The following is a 19,088-nucleotide window of genomic DNA, read 5'->3' on the forward strand; positions in this document are numbered from 1 at the left end:
ATAGATTTTTTAACTAATTGTTGGTAAAAATAATATAAATTTTAAAACATAATATGCATATTAAAAAACTACTAGAAAGAACGGAGGGGATGGGAATCGAGCTTTCACACTTTGAATGGAACCCACGCATTACTGTTGACGCAAAAAATCGGACAGTGGCCTCGACTCCTGCGTCGAGCACACGATCCGAGAGAATATGCTTAGCTCCTGTTTGGATTATCGTTCTAGTGCGGTTCACGCAGCGTGTCAGTCAATCTGACCTGTTGATTGACAAGGAAGAAAAGGTATCAAATTCCAGAGATTCGATCGGCTGAAGTTTCGATCTACTCTAAAAGATGTATCAGTGGATTGACCGATTTAATATATGGATGACCGGCTATGAAAACAGCTGATGATCATGCAACAAATGTAATAGAAACTACTAGAATAACCTAAACAATGCTACAGAGATAACACCTGAGACAGATCTAATTGGATGTATGATGATAAAAGTATATTGATATAGCCGACAGTTCATACCTCAAGCTGGATAACTGATGATAAGAACTAAAATAACAGGAAAAATCTATAATTCTAGCAAATATCGATAACTAGTGAATAAATCTAAACAAAACAACAGCGATGCACCCGAAGTTAAAGCTTAGATATTACTCGAAATGCGGAACTTACAAATTGGCCGGAGATCACGTTGATACAGCCCTGCCAACTCGCACGAACTCGTGAAAAGAAAAGGATTTAGTGAAGTCGCCGACTTGAAAATAAAGTTGCGTGAAAAAGTAGATTTGCATTGATGTTTTTGTTGTTTCCTCTACAAGCCTTACGAGGCACCTATTTATACCCTGTTACAGCTTATTTTCCTAACTGACTACAATTTTATCTCTTATTCAAAATAACAAATATTTACATACGAATACAACTCGCATCGGAGTCGAACACCATTCAAGCCTCTATAGGCCAACGCTGTCTTCATCTTCATCTTATTATTGCCTTGGCTCACTCAGACCCATATCAGCCGAGCTGTTCTGGCTCCCAATCGGCGAGTATCTATCAACCTCATCGGCTAATCGGTCGAAACAATGTAACTTTATCGGCCGATTTCTCTAGCCACAGTCTCTTATTTAACCGCATCGGTCACTCTCTTCTTCTCTTGACGCCGATCCTGACACGTGTCAAAAAACCAACATCAACAATTAACCAAAGCGATTTCACGTGCCCCAAAATCGAGTTCCCTGTCACGAACTCACGGCGTCCGGCTTCTATTCTCGCTGCTTCGCCATTGCCGCACATCATAGCTCCTGTACAAGAGGAGAGACATGTCAAATCAGCGCCAAATCGGTTTCCAACAGGCCAAATCAGCCTCTGCTGCTTGAATGGAGCTCCTGCTGACACAAATTGTGGTTTTTTCTACAGGTTCAAGCTCTTTAGGGATTCCTCACAGCCTGGGAGAAGCCAGGTCAGAGAGGCGAGGCAAGGAAGCATGCTGTGGGCGAGGGAAGTAGACCGTGTGCAGCAGAGGCGTGCGAGGGGCGGAATTGCTCCAGCATGACAAGCCGCCTCCGCTCGCCGTTGCTCATGTCTAAGAACCTGAGACCGGCGAGACGAATGAAGCGGTGTGATTACAGCCAGGGACAAGCGGGATCGGACCCTTTCTTTGGGGATAAAGCGGGATCGGATATGGTCAGTATTCGATTACTCCTTCCAGAAATGATGGGCATATTTAAATTGGGAAAAAATCTTCCAAGTAGATTTTGATTCTTAATTTCTCTTATAATATAATATCAATTGCTAGATCTCAAAACGACTTTGAATATAAACATATTGATGCAAAATTTATACACTAAATGTGCTTGTAATTTAACTAATTATCAGCCAAAATTTGTAAGTTTGACTTTTTTTTCTTATTAAAATACACAATTATTTTTGGATGGAGGGAGGCTACCTGTTATATAGTGTTATCACTCCATGCGTCTATGTTATATGTTATATCCGGTGAACTAAATACTATCTTACATTTTGCTGCCCATATGTAAGTACGTACGTATCGGGTGGCGTGGATTTTTCTTCACGTACTTTGCATTGCAATATATTCATTAAATGGGAACTGGAAATGTCACCCCATCATTAAACGGCAGCATATTTTGACCAGTGTGTTCGTAATCTTGTCGTTTGTGAATTTTGAAGCCGAGTCATGATCGGAAGATGACCCCGAAAGTCCACGAGTGCACCTTCATCGGTTGAATTGGTTGCATACATACGGGGACGATGGGAAGTACGGAGTAGATGGCTGCGGGTGGCGTGCCTATATATACGCTTGATGGTGCTGATACGCTTGACAGCACGACTCGTCATCAGAGCATGCCTGCAGCAATGGGCTCCAAATCCATAGCCTCCTCTGCCACCCTTTTCCCGGCCATCGCCATGGTTCTCCTGCTCGTGGCTTCTGCACTAGCACAACCCCATGGCGCAACCCCTCCCCCCTGCGGCTGCAACGATGGCGTTTCCGCCTCCGCAGAGGTCATCCTTGCTGCCTTGATGGAATTGTCCCAAGACATCAACCAAACTGTGAGCGACTCCTGTCAATGAGGTGGATTTGCAACTTTTCAGAACTAGCACAACAGTAACTGTTAGGAATGGTCTAAAGGCTGAATTCTGGAATTCATCTTGGCTAAATGGCCATGCTCCTAGGGATCTTGCACCAAATTTATACAGGTTAGCTTGGAGAAAACACAAAAAAAAATTTGAGAAGTGGCTGACCATAATTGGACAAGGGGCTTATGGAGGATGAACAATGCTACTGAATTGGCAGAGTTTGTCAGGCTTTGGGATCTTATCCAAGAGATCAACTTCACAGACAGCCCTGATGAGATTGTATGGAGATGGACAGTTGATGGAGTCTATACTGCAAAATCGGCATATAAGATTCAGTTCAAAGGCTCATACTACACGTTTCAGGCCAAGACACTTTGGAAGGCACAGGTTGAAGGGAAGCATCATTTTTTTTTGCCTGGTTGTTACTTCAGAGCAAAATCCTCACTGCTAATAGGTTGCTAGTAAGAAATTGACCCTGCAACCCTCTATGTTCTCTTTGTCAAGGAACTCCAGAAACAGCTAAGCACCTTTGTATCCTTTGCCCATATGCCACGCAAGTTTGGTAGCTTATACATTCCTGGTCGAGTGTCTTGGTTCCATTACCATTGACAGATGGGGGTCTTTAAGGGTGGTGGCGCCTATCTGTGCAGGCGGTGAGGAAGGAACATCGGAGAGCAACAGCAGCTATTCTGATCTATACATGGTGGAACATATGGAACGAGCGAAACCGAAGAATCTTCCAGGGAATCCAAGCTATGCCACAAGCAGTATTCGGTTTCATCGAAGAGGAGATCAGCTTGCGACAGAGAGCATGTGGAGCACCGGTCATTCCTTAGATCAATGTTAATCATGTTGTGTAATCTAAGTAGAGAGTCTATTCTTATTTATTAATAAACCCTATGTAAACTTGGATTTTTTCTCTTCTTATTAAATGATATGGCAGTGCTCCTGCCTCTCCTCCTGCCTCTTAAAGTTTTTTAAAAAAAACTGTGAGCGACTTCGGTACCGTTCTGACTTCAATGAATTTAATAACAAAACGCGCCTAAATAAAGGTATGGACCTACGTCATCTATCTATGGGGCAGCGCGTCTACGTATGAATAAGTACGCTGTCCAGTGTATATGAACTGATCGAATAAGAAGCTGTTACGTGTATGCACGCCGACAGTTTTGTATTCGTGTGTTTGAGAGACTAGTGAACCTAACTAACAAGTAACAACACACATGTAATGAGAGATGTACGTGGTATATTATGTCTATCGGTATATGTCGTCATATACCGATAGACATACAGCTATCCTCTTCTTATATTTATGAGAAAGGCAGGCTACACGAGTTTTGACACTAAGGGCCTGTTTGGCTCACTAGTGTTAAAGTTTAACACCCGTCACATCGGATGTTTAAATGCTAATTAGGAGTATTAAACATAGGCTAATTATAAAACTAATTGCACAGATGGAGTGTAATTCGCGAGACGAATCTATTAAGCCTAATTAGTACATGATTTGATAATGTGGTGCTACAGTAACCATTTGCTAATGATGGATTAATTAGGCTTAATAGATTCGTCTCGCGAATTAGCATAGGGTTCTGCAATTAGTTTTATAATTAGCTCATATTTAGTTCTCCTAATTAGCATCCGAACATTCGATGTGACACTGTTAAAGTTTAACACCTCGTATCCAAACACCCCCTAAATCTAAATCTTATGATTAATTCAATTTCGAATCCAAATATTACTACTGATTAATATATAATATTCGACACACACTCGAACATGCAACACTCACAGCAGTCGAGTATCGTTGGCAAGAAAGACGAGAGAGGTTATATTCGGATCTGATATGAATCGACAGCAGCCTTTGTTCAGACGTAGTTGCTCCCCTTTCCAACCTTTATGCCAAACTTGGAATCAGGAAGCTCCATTTCTTGCAGGACTCAGCATGGAATCTGAATCTGAGCCTTAGGCCTCAAAATAAACCAAAGTAAGGCATCAATGGATGGCCTACTCGGTGCTATATGTACGAGCTAACCCAAGCTAAGTTGCTCAAATTCATCGACACCAAACAAGGACTGAGCGACGTTCCCAAAGCTCGTCATCACCATGCTATCCAATTCTGTCCTCCAGAGGCTGGCAAGCTGGTGCCCGTGGCTGCTCAGTCAGCTCAGAGATGAGCCGAAGCTGAAGCAGCCCGTCAAGGTTCTCGTCACCGGCGCCGCGGGTATGCAATTCAGAGCTCACAGGAGTACAGTACTGCTATATCAGAATTCAGAAACTCTGAAGAACACAGCTTCACAGAACAGTCTGGACTGTCCTCTGCAGGGCAGATCGGGTACGCCATAGTCGCCATGATCGCGAGGGGCCTGATGCTCGGGCCGGACCAGCCGGTGGTGCTCCACGTGCTGGACATCCCGCGCATGGCGGACGCCCTGAACGGCGTCAGGATGGAGCTGGTCGATGCCGCCCTGCCTCTTCTCAGAGGTCTGCACTCTGCAGACTCGCAGCTCCTGTTTCCCCTTGCTGTGCTCATCGGCTAATGTTCATCGTTTGCTTCGTGTCAACCAGCGCCAGTTCATGAACCGTAATGTTTGTTGTTGGGTTGGGTACTTGGATGTCGAATGGCAGGTGTTGTGGCGACGAGCGACGAGGCTGAAGCGTTCCAAGGCGTCAACTTCGCCGTGCTGATCGGCGGATGGCCGAGGAAAGACGGGATGGAGAGGAAAGACCTGATCGCCAAGAACGTCGCCATCTACAAGTCCCAGGCCTCGGCGCTGCAGCAGCAGGCCGCGCCAAACTGCAAGGCACTGTAGAATCCATGCGTTTGCGAAACGGCCAAACGTTAAAATTGCCATCTTGATGAACTTTTAACCCTGTCACGGCGCGGCGGGCTCTGCAGGTCCTGGTGGTGGCGAACCCTGCGAACACGAACGCGCTCATGCTGAAGGAGTTCGCGCCGGCGGTGCCCGCCAAGAACATCACCTGCCTGACGCGACTCGACCACAACCGCGCCCTGGGCCAGATCGCCGAGAGGCTAGGCGTGCACGTCGCCGACGTCAGGAACGTCGTCGTGTGGGGGAACCACTCCTCCACGCAGTTCCCGGACGCCAGCCACGCCACGGCCAGGACCGAGCACGGGGAGAAGCCCGTCACGGAGCTCGTCGCCGACGAGAAATGGTAACTAATGATTCCGTGTCCTGATGGGGCAGAGCTTGGTCGTGAGGCAACAGGGATCTTGCGTACAAAATACATTGGTTGCTGGGTGACTTGGTATCGCAGGTTGAGGGAGGAGTTCGTGAGCACCGTGCAGCAGCGCGGCGCGGCGGTGATCAAGGCGCGGAAGCAGTCGAGCTCGCTGTCCGCCGCCAGCGCGGCCTGCGACCACATGAGAGACTGGATCCTCGGCACACCAAAGGTCCACGACTCCGGCATTCTTCGTTCTCATCCTACCTGGCTCGAACGCTCTGAATTTTCAAGTTAGATAGTAGTAGTGTTTTGCTCTGCAGGGTACGTGGGTGTCCATGGGGGTGTACTCTGACGGGAGCTATGGCGTCCCAGAGGGCATCTTCTACTCGTTCCCGGTGACGTGCGAGAAGGGAGAGTGGTCTATCGTGCAGGGTGAGAGTCCTTATCATTCTGCGTAGCTCAGGAAAGCACCATTTTCTTGACATGATCTGTTTGTTGTTTCCAGGTCTTCATGTTGATGACTTTGCACGATCCAAGATGGACCTTTCGGCGAACGAACTCGATGAGGAGAGGTCCATGGCGTACGAGTTTGTTAACACTTAAAAGAGATCAGCAGATCACTTGTGTATGCTGTAGTACTGATGAATCACAATGTAAACGAAAATGGTTCGGCGCTTCGGACATTGTTGCACATAACCACCAATAAGACAGACAGCAATGAAATGTTGCATATCCGTCCACAAATATTGCTTTCCATAAACCATACTGCCCTGTATTAGCTGATTGATATATTACATGATCACAAGACATGATGGAAAAAGTAAATGTGGCGTGGCAATGGTTATCTTACAATCGAGTAACAAGGACACACTGCAGTTATCTTCTAAGGGGAACATAGTACAGTAATCACAAAATGTGGGGGTAGCCATTGTTGTTGTACTTGTCCATTCGCCATGGCCCATGGGCAGATAATTGTAACTTATAAACAATGTCTTACTCGGACAGAAGATCATGTTATAGGCGCACACCATATTCAAAGAATCAATAACGTATAAACAACAATTTACAGGCGTGGCACATCTCCAGTTGGAAACTCTCCACGTGGCAGTTACCTTGCAGCTCGTCTTTCATCTCTACCGCACCAAGGCATCTATTTCTTGGTGTATGCAAAATGCATCCCTGTCCTGTTAATTCCACCATGTTAATATATCTGTTCCCCAGTGCATCAATCGCAGGCTCAACTAGCAGAATCCTCCTGTTGTCTACTGCATGTGTGGTGTCAAGCTTTCAGTTCATGTTGTAACTGATACATTCCCAGGTTTTCTTAAGCAGATGCACGCTGATGGAAATTCATGGAAATCATCCTGTTTTGGTCTGATATCATCCGGTTCTCCCATAAGACCCCTCTGGACTTTCTGTACCTTCTGCGAAAACGTATCCCAGCCCATCTGTTTCCGTCTCTGAAACAGTACATTGAGTTTCTTTGCATTTGGACGAATAGTTCTCTTGTGGCCCATGTATCGCCTACACATGTAATGGAGGGTTGATGAAAGAAAATAGCATCTAACAAAAAAGAATAAGCATGCATACGAAACTATCCACAAGATATAAACCCACAGAACATAAATAAATTCTGCATAGCATTAGAATTAAGACTAATATATAAACAACTAACAAGACAAATGCACATTGGAGTGTGCATCTTTCAGCGTCATGACCTTTTGCATCGCAGACCAATATATTCCAGACAAAGGAGAGGGATGCATACCTTCGGCCAGCTAAAACCTTGGCCATGTTTCCATTATTATTTGTAACGAAGACATCACTTTCATCACAAACGATGAAGTCAATTGCAGCCAGCCGTGACGAAAAAGGAAGGAATAGTTTCAAATCATCCCCAGCAAGCATCTCCTTGGTGTAGAAATTTGGAAAGAGTTCCCTAAGAGGTCGGAGAGTTTCCTCTCCACCATATATTTCTCCAGAAGCAACATACAGGTTTGTATCGTTACCAAAACCAAGAGCTCGGAGCATTAAACCAACTTCATGAGGAGTCAATGGGCATTTCCCCCTGCTGCGCTCATCCTCAGCACTCAATTCCTGTTATGAATCAATCTAAAATCAATTCATCATTCAAAACTTATATCAGGTAACAGATAAGGAAACCATGATTGTTATCAACTCTGGCACTTAGCATGGTGAATAGGTGATTACCTCAGTCAATAACAAACAAAAGGAATTAAAATAGAAAATAATCTATGCAGATGGCAGGCTGGTATTTTGGAAAATATAAAATCGGGAAATCTCACCAAGTTTCAAGAGTCTTACAGGTAATGTATCCCACCGTTTCCTAATTTCACTCAGTTCCTTTCTTTCTTTTTCACCACCTCCGTAGTAGCAGCCAGAAAATGCAAGCATGTCAGGTTCAAACCTGAGGAATAAAGCAAAAGTGATGTTTGGAAATTTCTACTTCCATGGTTGATCCTCAGAACTTCCATTTTATTCACAGCAGGAACATCAAATTAGCATAAACAACCGGAGTTTACCTCAAGTGAACTGCGACATATCGTGGGCTCATGAGTCTCAGCTTTCGCACAAGTTTCTGACCCAGAGTACGTATGGAATTTGTAAATCTTAATGCATGAAAATTTACTCGGCAACGTAGCTTTTGCAGATCTTCATCGAGCTCACTAGTGAGCCTATAATCAAATTTGGTTAATTGCAAAACCTGCAAAGGTTAGAATTGTTGAGTCAATAGGAAAGTATGACCACTTTACATTTCTCTATGGTCACTTAGCACTTAGCAGTCGAGACATCTATTTCTGATGAATACACCTTTAAAAATATCTTCATAAAAAAATTATAGCATATGATAATATCCAACCGACAATGCAACCATGCACTAGATAAGCTACTGTATATTATTTATTGATAAGTTTAACAGCCATCCAAAAGATGATATAGTCAACATGAGGCTTAATATATAAATGAAAAAAAAACAGTAACCAAGATGGCACAATTGATTTGCTTAGCTAGCAGATAATATCACTACAAGAACAACAAACTAAGAAGGAAAAACAAGTAGCGTGCACTATATCAATATCAAAGCAATACGCAACACAAGTTCCAGATTATTACGCTGATTTGTTATGTTACTTACTCGCCTTCGCATGAGTATTGGCAAAACTTCATCAATGTAAAACTCAGGCACTGATTTCCTAGGCGCTCGCATGGTCCACGGTAGTTTATCCATTGACAACATCACTTCATAAGGGATCCTTTTAACAATTGTTACATCTTTTGATAGGTAGGAAATGAACCAGTCCACGTCAAAAATGTCAGAGAAGTCACTGCATACAGCATATACAATTTCAATCAAGTTGTTTTGTTAGGAGCACTGAACTTTAAAAAACGTCCTGTGATCTAGTTCTTGACTCACCTATCATCCTTCCAGAATGAGTGATGGTCTAACTCAGGTACAACGAGTGTGGCATTCAAAATCCAGGCAACCACAACAGCATCTGTTATCTGCAAACTGAAGTTCATAAAGGTAACACAAGGGATGGTATAAACAAAGCAACCAGAAGTTAGAAGACAATCTTACCCCTATACGCTGCTGATTCAGCCCCCCACTGGTAGCAATCAACAAGTAACCAGTGGAACTGTTCTCTGGCACAGCAGCTGAAAGATGAACATGGGAAATCACTTTGTTAAAAAAATTCCCATTTTTCCACACTTTTAGTTCATAAAGAGGATGTGACAGATTATACAAACTAACATCTGAAATTCACGCTTCTCCCACTGCATCCGTAGTAGATGCTGGAATACCTCGATTTCCAAATATCTATAGGTTCATATATCCTAATCTGCACATTTCAGGGTTGTAAATAATCAATTGGCAATCAGGAATATAGACATAGCTAACACGCAGATTACAAAGTCTTGAAAACAGTAATGGTTGGATTTGCGAAATATGGTAGCTAGCAACACTTCAGCCATCCAAAAATTAGAATTAAATTCTGTTGAAAGTGAACCTTTCATTACTAGAAAAATATAAAACTGTCATCACTCACTTTCCTCAAATTGTTGCCAACGATGTGACGGGTGTAGCCGTCCAGAGGCCAAAAACAAAGCTTTACTTTCACCTCTATCAGGCGGCTATCATACACGAGAGGCCATGCAATACGAAATTCCATGTAATTAGACTGTAGAACGGTCAAGTCTCCGACAAATTACCTGCTTGGATCGCCACCGGCTCCGGATCCGCGACCAATCAGCGTCGGTGACCACGTGTCCCGTGAACAGGGACACAAACCCTAGGACGAACAGCGCGGTTCCCAGGAACACCGGAGAAGGCGGCGCCTTCCGTGCCGCCCTCGGCGAGGAGGCGCCGGCGCCGACGCTGCCGGAGAAGTGCGGCTTGGCTACCGCGTCAGGCTTCCTCCCCATGGCGCGCTGCTCCAGCCCGTGCCCCTAGCCCACTAACTTTGGGAACCCAGCGCCAAGGCTCCGTTGAGGGTCGCCGCCGCCGGCGTGCGTGCCCGCAGCGCTAGATCGAGGGGGAGCCCGCGGAGGGCGCGTCCATGGTGACGGGAGGAGGCAAGCGTCAAGCGTGTGAACAGGACCGCGGTCCGGGCGGAGTGGAGTGTGGTGACTGTGCCACGAGCCGCAGGTGGGCTGAGTTTCATTCATGGGCCGTCAATCAGTCGGTCCACATTGCATGGGCCTCCTCCTTGTTCGACACCTGAATTTGGTCCACACGGACACCACGACCAACGAACAGGCCGCATTACCTGGCACACGAATGAGACCGACCGCGGCCCGGCGCGTGCGATGGTCGTCGACTAGACGCTGGTTCAAGTTCGTTTCTGCCGACAGTCCTTGCGAGAGCAGTTTCCACGTTGTCTACAGTTTCCCAGCAGTACCTCTGCAAGTGGCAACGCAGTACGGAGCGGCCGTACCCTCGCCGGGCCGGAGGACAGCGAGCCACTGTTCCGATCATCGACGGCGTCCAGTAGTCCACGTGACTCGTGACCCCCTGCCACGGCTGGCGGCCATAACAACTACCAGCGGGACCAGAGGGGGGCTCGAGGAGGTCGAGGCACTGCGACTGCGAGCACCTAGCTGCGGCACCACCACCAGGGCGGCCGGCCGCGGCCGGCCAAACCAACCCGGCAGAGGCCCAGGCAGGCAGGGCTCACGCTAAACAAACCTAGCAGACGAGTAGACGACCACCCCAAAGCCCACGACAGCGGCAATCATCCAGCCGGCGCACCGTCCCTCACGCGCTGCTGTCAGCGGGGAATTGAAAACGAGCCGAGCGCTGCATGCATGCCGGTGGCAGTACAGTACAGGCCTACAGGGATACGAGCACGGCTTGCCAAGCACGGCGACGTACAGCTGCATGAAGGGAATTGGTGGGCAGGAAGCGGCCGAAATAGGGGTACCCGAGCCGTACCCCGTACGTGTATCTCTCTCCCCCAACGCCCAACACGGGGATGCGATTTCCCCCAAAGCGCAGACATACCCCCCGTTCCCCAGCCAATCCGGCCGTGGCCTGCGCTGTACCTGACACTGACCACTGGACCGGGCCGCCGTACGGGCCCCGCCGGCCGGCCGGCCTGCCTCTGCCTCTGCCTCTGCGTGCGCGTACGCCCGGCCTGCCCCCCGGCGCCAGGCTTTTCCCCACCGCTCCTCGGTCTGCGCGGTCGCTGTGCGAGGCTCACGTTGACAGGTGGGGCACAGTGGACGCTGGCCCCACTTGGCAGTGGGTGTTTCCTGTAGTGGATTCGGTACGTGGCGCACAAATTCTTTTGTGGCGTCCGGTCCCGGATATGGGATTTTTCGCGCAAGTGGCAGAGCCGCTTCTTTTCTAACCGTTACCTAGTTAGATAGAAGTCAATGACAAGTGGGACCCACTACGTTGGCTCCTGTGGTCATTGACCAGTACATATGGCAACCGCTTCTTTCCAGGTGAGGGAAGGAGCGGGGCGTATAGTCACACTGCGCGCAGCCTTTAATGGGCGTGGCAGTGATGCCACGCACAGCAGCCCGGCGGGGCCCGCCTCGGATTGAACTCATCAATGACACCCCTCCATGTGGCCGCGGCCCCGCGGTCAGGAGCCCGGCTCGTGGCCCCGCAGCGCCTGCACGGCTAGCTGCCTCGGTCCCTGACGGGAGATCCCACATGTCAGTACGGCGCGGCTCGCTTCCCATCCCCCACGCCACCTCTCCCGAATCACCACCACTCACCAGTGGCCTGCCTGCCTGCCTGCTTCTCCCCGGGAGGCTCGCCTCGCTGCCCAGTTGCTTTATATGGGGTGCCACGCCAGTGCGGCTAACCTACCGGCTGTACTTGCAGCAGCAGCAGCAGCCGCCGCCGCGCCGCCGTCGTAGCTCCTCCACTTTACCTCGTCCACACCGTTATAGACGCCGGCAGGGACGTGGCGTAGTAGCGATGGAAGGGAACGGCGGCGGAGGCGGCAGTGGGAGCGGGAGCGCGGCGCCGCCCTGGGATCTCGGCGTGCACTGGGCGCCCGCCGCCTCGCCCTACCCGCCGCAGCCGCCCTTCGTGCCGCGCCCGAGCGGCGGGGCCACCAGCCACTACCACCAGCAGGAGCTGACCTGCCTCAAGCTGGGGAAGCGGCCGTGCTGCTGGGCCGGGGCGGCCGGGGGCAGCCAAGTGTCGCTGCAGGGCGGTGCGGGGCTGGTCCACGGCAACGGCTCCGCCGCCGGCGCCGGTGGCGCGAGCGGGGCGGCGGCGGCTGAGGGCAGGAGGAAGGAGAAGCAGGCGGCGGCGGGGGCCTCGGGCGCGGCGGCCGTGGCGAGGTGCCAGGTGGAGGGGTGCCACATGGAGCTTGCGGGCGCGAAGGAGTACCACCGGCGGCACAAGGTGTGCGAGGCGCACTCCAAGGCGCCCCGGGTCGTCGTGCTCGGCGCCGAGCAGCGCTTCTGCCAGCAGTGCAGCCGGTCCGTACATTATATACCCTGCATGGCTATACGCCTATACACATGGTAGTATAGCAACTTTGATTCTCTGATACGTAACGCACGCGCAGGTTCCACGCGATCTCGGAGTTCGACGACGCGAAGCGGAGCTGCCGGCGGCGGCTGGCCGGGCACAACGAGCGGCGGCGGAAGAGCAACGCCAGCGAGGCCATGGCCAGGAGCGCCGCGCACCCACACGGTACGTCGTCCGATCCGTCGCCCGCCATGTGTCCTTTCCTTCCTAGCCCCCGAGGCCCCGAGTAGGCGCGACCGCGCGAGTACACTCCAAATGCAGCAATGCCTGTGTCCTGGACGTGGAAATTAAGTGTCGCAGGGCACCGACAGTAGTAAGACCACGCGCGCGATGCATATCCGCAGTAGCTACAGTAGTGCGTGAACTAGTCATAGAAAAAATAACTTGGGAGGGTTTGGTGGTTTGATGCCGGGAGACATGGAGGAAGAGAGAGAGAGAGAGAGAGAGATGAGCTGCTGCTGACACGCACGAAAGGCGCTATTCGTCCTCGGGATGCGCGACGTGCCAAAGCTCGCTAGCGCACGGATTTTGACGTGCACCTGCCTGCTGCGGTGCTTAGACTGGTGTCCTGGTGCAGTTGTGTCCGGTGAGTGGCTGCGGCTGCCTGGCTAGGCCGAGCCGACCGTGCTATCATCACCTAACAGGAGAACGTCTGGTCGAGTGGTCTTGTTGGCATCGGCCATGGGCCCATGCCCAGGAAGAACAGTGGGGCGCATGTTTATACGTGTACTGTACGTACAGGGCGTGTTTGGCGCGATGGTTCAACGGTGTACTGCTACGTGGTACGGCTATATACGGTTACGAAGAGTTAAGTTACGCCGGACTTCGTGTTACGCCTAGGTATCTACTGTAGTGTGTACTGCTAGTGCTAGTACGAACGGAATCCAGGACTGAGCGTACGCGTACGACGTACTCTACTGCTGCAGCAGCGCTTGTGCTGACTCTTCTCGATCGCAATCGATTTTTCTCACGAATATACTGTTGGGAAATTGGTACCTGCATGCGTCTTCAGCTCTGAATTTTGTGACAGTAAAATAAGATTTTTGTATAGTTGCGTAAGTCCTAACTGTGTGCGTATTCATTACAAGCAAGTAGTGCTTCACTGCTTCCTGCAGGGAAACACGGCACCGTGCCATGTTTTATTTCGCCAAAGTACTTGCAAGGTTACTGTCATGTTACCACGGCCGGGCGCCAAAATCGACGGCCTCGCACTCACTGGCAAACACATGTGCTGACGCGCTACTGTACATGCATATGCTGCAGGAATGGCGCCGTTCGGGCACGGCTTCCTGCCGCCGCCGTGCGGCCTCCCGGCGTCCCCGGCTGGTGCTCTCTCTCTTCTGTCATCGGCCAGAGGCGCCCCCTGGCTGGTCCCGGCGGCGCCCGACATCTCCGCCCGCTCCAGCGCCGCGCTCGACGAGCTCATCGCCGAGAACCGCGCCGCGCTCCTCGCGTGGCAGTTCTTCTCCTCCTCCGACCGCCCGGCGCCCGGCCGGCATCTCGCCCCTCCGTCGTCGTCGGTGGGCCGCGCCCTGACTCCCGCCGAGCAGGCGGCCGGCTGGCACCACCCCCACGACGGCGCTGGCGCTGGCGGCGGCGGCCGGTACTACCACGAGGCAGCGGCCAGCTCGGGGCACACGACGCTGGACCTCATGCAGACGGCAGCAGCAGCCACTACAGTGGCCTCCGCTGGCGCGCCACCGTTCCGGCCCGTGCCGGAGCGGGCGGCGGCCGCGAGGCCTCCCAGGGCCAAGGACGGCGACGCGGCCGGCTGCAGCTCGGACGCGTGGGCGCCCGCGGGTGGTGGAGGTGGAGCCCGCGCGCTGTGACCGTCCCCGCCGGCCGACATGCACGCGCGCGCGTCCGTGCAATCAGCTTGAGGTGATCGCGTCTCGTCGTGTAGTGGCAGGTGGTGCGGGGCGGTCGGCGTGCGTGGCTCCATGTTCCCCAAGGGACGTGCAACCCAATGTACTTCAGCTTTGTGCTAGGGAACTAGTGGCGTTTCACTGACAAGGCTCTCTGAAGAACTGTTCTTTTCCTTTTCCTAGTCACCGCGAGCGACGAAATGATGCCGCACCTTGGCTAGTTGGGTCTCCTTGAGCCTGGGGCCAGGGAGGGGGAAAACCTGAATAATTGACTGCGAGAACCAAGATCTACACGGTTCGCCGATCTGGGACGCGCAGCCATCGATCAGGATATAGGTGTCGCTCACAGCCTCGCACGATTCTGTCGCGCCGTGGCATGGCAGAGAAGAAAGGGGAGCCAGCACAGAACATGAACCGAGGGACTTCATGGCGGTGAGCCGTGGCTGGGCTCCATGTTCCCCATGGGACGTGCAATCCGACGTACTTCAGCTAGTGGTAATGGCGCTTCATTCTGGGGCGCTCTGAAGAACTGAACGTTACTGCTACTTGGTCGGAAAGTTGGTTGGTCATGCCAGTTATGGCGAAACTGAAAGCTGTCTGAAGTCTGATGTTATGTCTGTAACTGCGTAACTGGGATCTGGGATGCGTAGCGTAGGCATCGACCAGGGAGGGATTCAGGAAGTCGATCGCTCACATGACTTCATCGCGCCGTAGCATGGCAGAGAACAGAGAGCACTGAACAGCATGTGTAGTGTAGTCAAATAGGAGTATCATATCGGATATTCGGATGCTAATTAGAAGGATTAAACATGAGCTAATTATAAAACTAATTGCAGAACCCCTATACTAATTCGCGAGATGAATCTATTGAGTCTAATTAATCCATGATTAGCACATGTTTAATGTAGCAGCACATTGTCACATCATGGACTAATTATGCTTAATAGATTCGTCTCGCGAATTAGACTCCATCTGTGCAATGGGTTTTGTAAACAGTCTATGTTTAGTACTCCTAATTAGTATCCAAACATTCGATGTGACGGGTACTAAACTTTAGGAAACACCCCCTAAGTCTTCAAGTGGGCTGCCCATGGTGGCTGATGAGCGATGACCCGGAACAGTAACTGGATATGCATCTTTCGCGCGTCCAAGCGATGTTCGGGGGTGTTTGGATACCCTGTTAAACTACCCGTCACATCGGATGTTTGATACTAATTAAGAGTATTAAATATAGTCTAATTTCAAACCTAATTGCACAGATGGAGTCTAATTCGTGAGACGGATCTATTAAGTCTAATTAGTCCATGATTTGACAATGTGGTGCTACAGTAACCATTTGCTAATGATGGATTAATTAGCTTTAATAGATTCGTCTCGTGAATTAGACTCCATCTGTACAATTAATTTTGTAATTAACTCATATTTAATTCTCCTAATTAGCATCCGAATATCTGATACGACCATACTAAAATTTAGCACCCCGTATTCAAACATCCCAAGTTTCTCCATGACAGTTGGCGGAGCCTCGAACAGAACCTATGGATCTGACATTCGTATCGATCCATTCCGCCAGTTTCTAGAAGAGAGATAAACAGCAGCACGTCATCGATTTCGTTTGATCTCTCATTTTGTGGGAAATTAAATCAAACAAACGTCAGGTCAGCCATATATGATAGGTTGACGATGCGCAGCGTCTCGTCTCTATCTCGTCTCTTGTACGCTTCCTTTCACAGATCATATGCTTAACCTCGCATGTTATCATTATACTGTACAAATGTACCATGCGTTCAGAGTTATATCTATCTATTTATGTCGTCTTTGGTTCAAAGGTGACCAACTAAACAAGTGTTACTTTCAAAAAAAAAAACTAAACAAGTGTTTGCGAAGCATCTAAAAATCTATTGCGGGTATGGACGATTCAAATGTAGCATGGAAACAAATTAATAATGTTGGTAAATGGTTAGCAGTGTAAAATTCAAATGGCATTTGTGTGCATGGACCGCAGCCCACCGACGTGGACTGGGCTAGGATTTGATGCAAACCAGGCCTATGTTGTTCAGGACATGGACACCAAAGGTGAAGGGAGATGACAATAATATGAAAAAAGAAAGAGGGAGGCGCAATAGTGCATTATCTCCAATCACAAATACAAGTCATTTATAACATCGATATACAATCTATAAGGTAAAAACTTTAACCAATAACTTTTGCAGAAAATATAATAATTGAAATGAGAAGGATTGTATGTTATGGAAGTACATTTCATGACGAATCTACTAACATCAATCTTGCATTACCAATCTATCCAAAATCCTTTACATATTGGTGGTCAAAGTTGATTTATTTTGCTAATGGAATCCTAAAACGATCTATATTTAGGGTAAGTGGAAATGGAAGTATGTCTTAGCCTCTGTTTTGGGGTAGATATACAGAAACACTCTAAAACTGATGTGATGGAATCTCAATATTCGAGTTCAGATCCATACCAGAATCAGATTATCCAAAAGAGGGCACAATAATGGCATGATTTTCTCCGTATTACTCCCTCCATTCCAAATTATATTTCACTTTAATTTTGTCTTAAGTCAAATTTCTGTAACTTTGATCAAGTTTTTATGGGAAAAAGAATCAACATCTATCTCTAATATCAAATAAATGTTCTATCAAGACATATTTCACCGTGCATTAAATAAAACAAATCCGATGTCGTAGATGTTGATGTATTTTTCTATATATATTTGGTCATAGAGAAAATTGACTTAACACAAGTAAAACTAAACTGAACTGTAATTTGGAACAGATGAAGTACCGCACATTCTTGTAGGAAAACTAACTTAATAGATCCAAAAGAGCAGGTATTATGCTAATACGTGAGCACAATAATATGACAATCAGATAATGAAGTGAAATAGCATCAAAATCCTTAAGATATTCTACTAGTAGAGGCAATATGAGTGGATGACACAATCGACACAGCTAAAAACGGATCAGGATAAGAGATTTTTCTTTTTTTTTCCCGGTAGGGCTCACAGGAGCGGAAGCCACGCTTATATAGCCCGTAGTACTAAGCTTAACATGCTAACTCTGGGCTCATCATCAGAAGTTAGCACGCGACTTAAGCTTAAAGAACTTGTAGTTAGAAGAGGTCGATCTACTAATAGGCAGTAGCAGTGCTCTATGATTGTGTCAGATTGAAGTACCACTACAGTAGTGTGACTAATAAGCGATGTGACAGCAACCTACCTCGCTAGACAATCCAATCGACCTGGCTTAGCACGATCCTAGCTTTTCCAGAAAGCACTTTTAAGTACTGGCAGAACACAAGGCCCCAAATAGAGACCATGACTTGATGTCGTCTTTCTTCTTATCCGTAGAATGTTTAAGCAGCACGTCTCATGCCAGAAAATGGCCACCATTAATTGTTATAAAATGCTTAATGCAAATGCTGCACTACTTAATACCAACAACCAGAAAACTGATCACATACATCAACACACATAATGAACATGTATTTTACGCAAACTCTCTGGTCAGATCATGATCAATAGTGGAACGAACGATCTAGCTATTCTTCTCAAGCCCAAGATCTACTGTAAAATTCCTGCAAACTTAAGCTCACGCGCGCATGTAGCTCCTACGACAGCTGTGCGAGACTAGTTTGTTCACGTGACATCGACCCAAATTTTGGATGGTTCAGTAGTGGCTCATGAATTCAGGTGCGTATGTTTAGTACCACATTGCTAGTTGAGCAAGTGTGGAACCAACTTATAAGACTTTCTCCAACAGTCATAACACCTTCGGGTTAACCCTTTTGCACGAAGCGAAAACGAAAATAAAAATGGGGTATTATGTGTACGTGTGCCCACCTCTTAGAAGGGTTGGACGGTGCAGGGTTTGGAGGACGGGGTGTTACAACTCACAATCAATACTCACTGCACTGGTCACACTACTGACCAAGCCATGTACTATACGAGCAAGTAATGCACCTATCTAGCCAGCTACATATGGTGCTAGCTATATGCATGGGCAGTGGCAGAGAGACCAGGGGAAGAAAGAACAAGGCATGAACGATCGGCCGGGAGCACTGCAAGAGAAACTTAACCCCCAGTGACCAGACCACATTGAATGAGCATGCATGTGAGCGTGCCACTTAAGTTTGCAAGGACACATCACCTCCGTGCATGCATTCACACACACCATCGATTAAGGGGCTGTTTGGCACACAGGGGCTAAAATTTAGCCCCTGTCACATCGGATGTTTGGACACCACTTAGGAGTATTAAACATTGGTTAATTAAAAAACTAATTGCACAACCCCTAGGCTAAATCGCGAGACGAATCTATTAAGCCTAATTAGTCCATAATTTGACAATGTGGTGCTACAATAATCATTCGCTAATGATGGATTAATTAGGCTTAATAGATCTCTCGCG

General features: G+C 48.5%; 3 protein-coding genes across 3 annotated transcripts; 2 read left to right on the forward strand and 1 right to left on the reverse strand.

Annotated features, from left to right (window-relative positions):
• The first annotated feature begins 4,650 nt into the window (after positions 1 to 4,650).
• On the forward strand, positions 4,651 to 6,502 carry LOC101765343 (malate dehydrogenase, cytoplasmic). The gene is made up of 7 exons (XM_004976383.4): positions 4,651 to 4,810; positions 4,912 to 5,070; positions 5,215 to 5,390; positions 5,486 to 5,763; positions 5,866 to 6,001; positions 6,093 to 6,204; positions 6,278 to 6,502. The coding sequence occupies exons 1-7, from the start codon at positions 4,693 to 4,695 to the stop codon at positions 6,373 to 6,375; spliced, it is 1,077 nt and encodes a 358-aa protein (XP_004976440.1). The 5' UTR covers positions 4,651 to 4,692; the 3' UTR covers positions 6,376 to 6,502.
• A 168-nt stretch (positions 6,503 to 6,670) lies between these two features.
• LOC101765748 (uncharacterized protein At1g04910) lies at positions 6,671 to 10,389 on the reverse strand. The gene is made up of 9 exons (XM_004976384.3): positions 10,006 to 10,389; positions 9,548 to 9,635; positions 9,374 to 9,450; positions 9,209 to 9,297; positions 8,930 to 9,119; positions 8,316 to 8,497; positions 8,098 to 8,200; positions 7,541 to 7,869; positions 6,671 to 7,296 (listed from the first exon to the last, which is right to left on the reverse strand). Exons 1-9 carry the CDS (start codon positions 10,216 to 10,218, stop codon positions 7,065 to 7,067), a joined length of 1,503 nt encoding a protein of 500 aa, XP_004976441.1. The 5' UTR covers positions 10,219 to 10,389; the 3' UTR covers positions 6,671 to 7,064.
• Positions 10,390 to 12,062: 1,673 nt separating this feature from the next.
• LOC101760776 (squamosa promoter-binding-like protein 7) lies at positions 12,063 to 14,750 on the forward strand. Its single transcript, XM_004978110.2, has 3 exons — positions 12,063 to 12,738; positions 12,828 to 12,955; positions 14,054 to 14,750. The coding sequence occupies exons 1-3, from the start codon at positions 12,227 to 12,229 to the stop codon at positions 14,617 to 14,619; spliced, it is 1,206 nt and encodes a 401-aa protein (XP_004978167.1). The 5' UTR covers positions 12,063 to 12,226; the 3' UTR covers positions 14,620 to 14,750.
• Positions 14,751 to 19,088: the final 4,338 nt, after the last annotated feature.

Source organism: Setaria italica, chromosome VII (genome assembly GCF_000263155.2).
Source record: "Setaria italica strain Yugu1 chromosome VII, Setaria_italica_v2.0, whole genome shotgun sequence".
Taxonomy (NCBI): Eukaryota; Viridiplantae; Streptophyta; class Magnoliopsida; order Poales; family Poaceae; genus Setaria; species Setaria italica.

Coding starts and splice junctions, on each gene's coding strand:
- LOC101765343 (XM_004976383.4), top strand. CDS start 4,693: ATGCTATCCAATTCTGTCCTCCAGAGGCTGGCAAGCTGGTGCCCGTGG. Junction 4,811..4,911: donor TCTCGTCACCGGCGCCGCGG/GTATGCAATTCA, acceptor TGTCCTCTGCAG/GGCAGATCGGGTACGCCATA. Junction 6,205..6,277: donor AGAGTGGTCTATCGTGCAGG/GTGAGAGTCCTT, acceptor TGTTGTTTCCAG/GTCTTCATGTTGATGACTTT.
- LOC101765748 (XM_004976384.3), bottom strand. CDS start 10,218: ATGGGGAGGAAGCCTGACGCGGTAGCCAAGCCGCACTTCTCCGGCAGC. Junction 7,870..8,097: donor AACGGTGGGATACATTACCT/GTAAGACTCTTG, acceptor GATTCATAACAG/GAATTGAGTGCTGAGGATGA. Junction 7,297..7,540: donor AAGGTTTTAGCTGGCCGAAG/GTATGCATCCCT, acceptor TTACATGTGTAG/GCGATACATGGGCCACAAGA.
- LOC101760776 (XM_004978110.2), top strand. CDS start 12,227: ATGGAAGGGAACGGCGGCGGAGGCGGCAGTGGGAGCGGGAGCGCGGCG. Junction 12,739..12,827: donor TTCTGCCAGCAGTGCAGCCG/GTCCGTACATTA, acceptor ACGCACGCGCAG/GTTCCACGCGATCTCGGAGT. Junction 12,956..14,053: donor GAGCGCCGCGCACCCACACG/GTACGTCGTCCG, acceptor CATATGCTGCAG/GAATGGCGCCGTTCGGGCAC.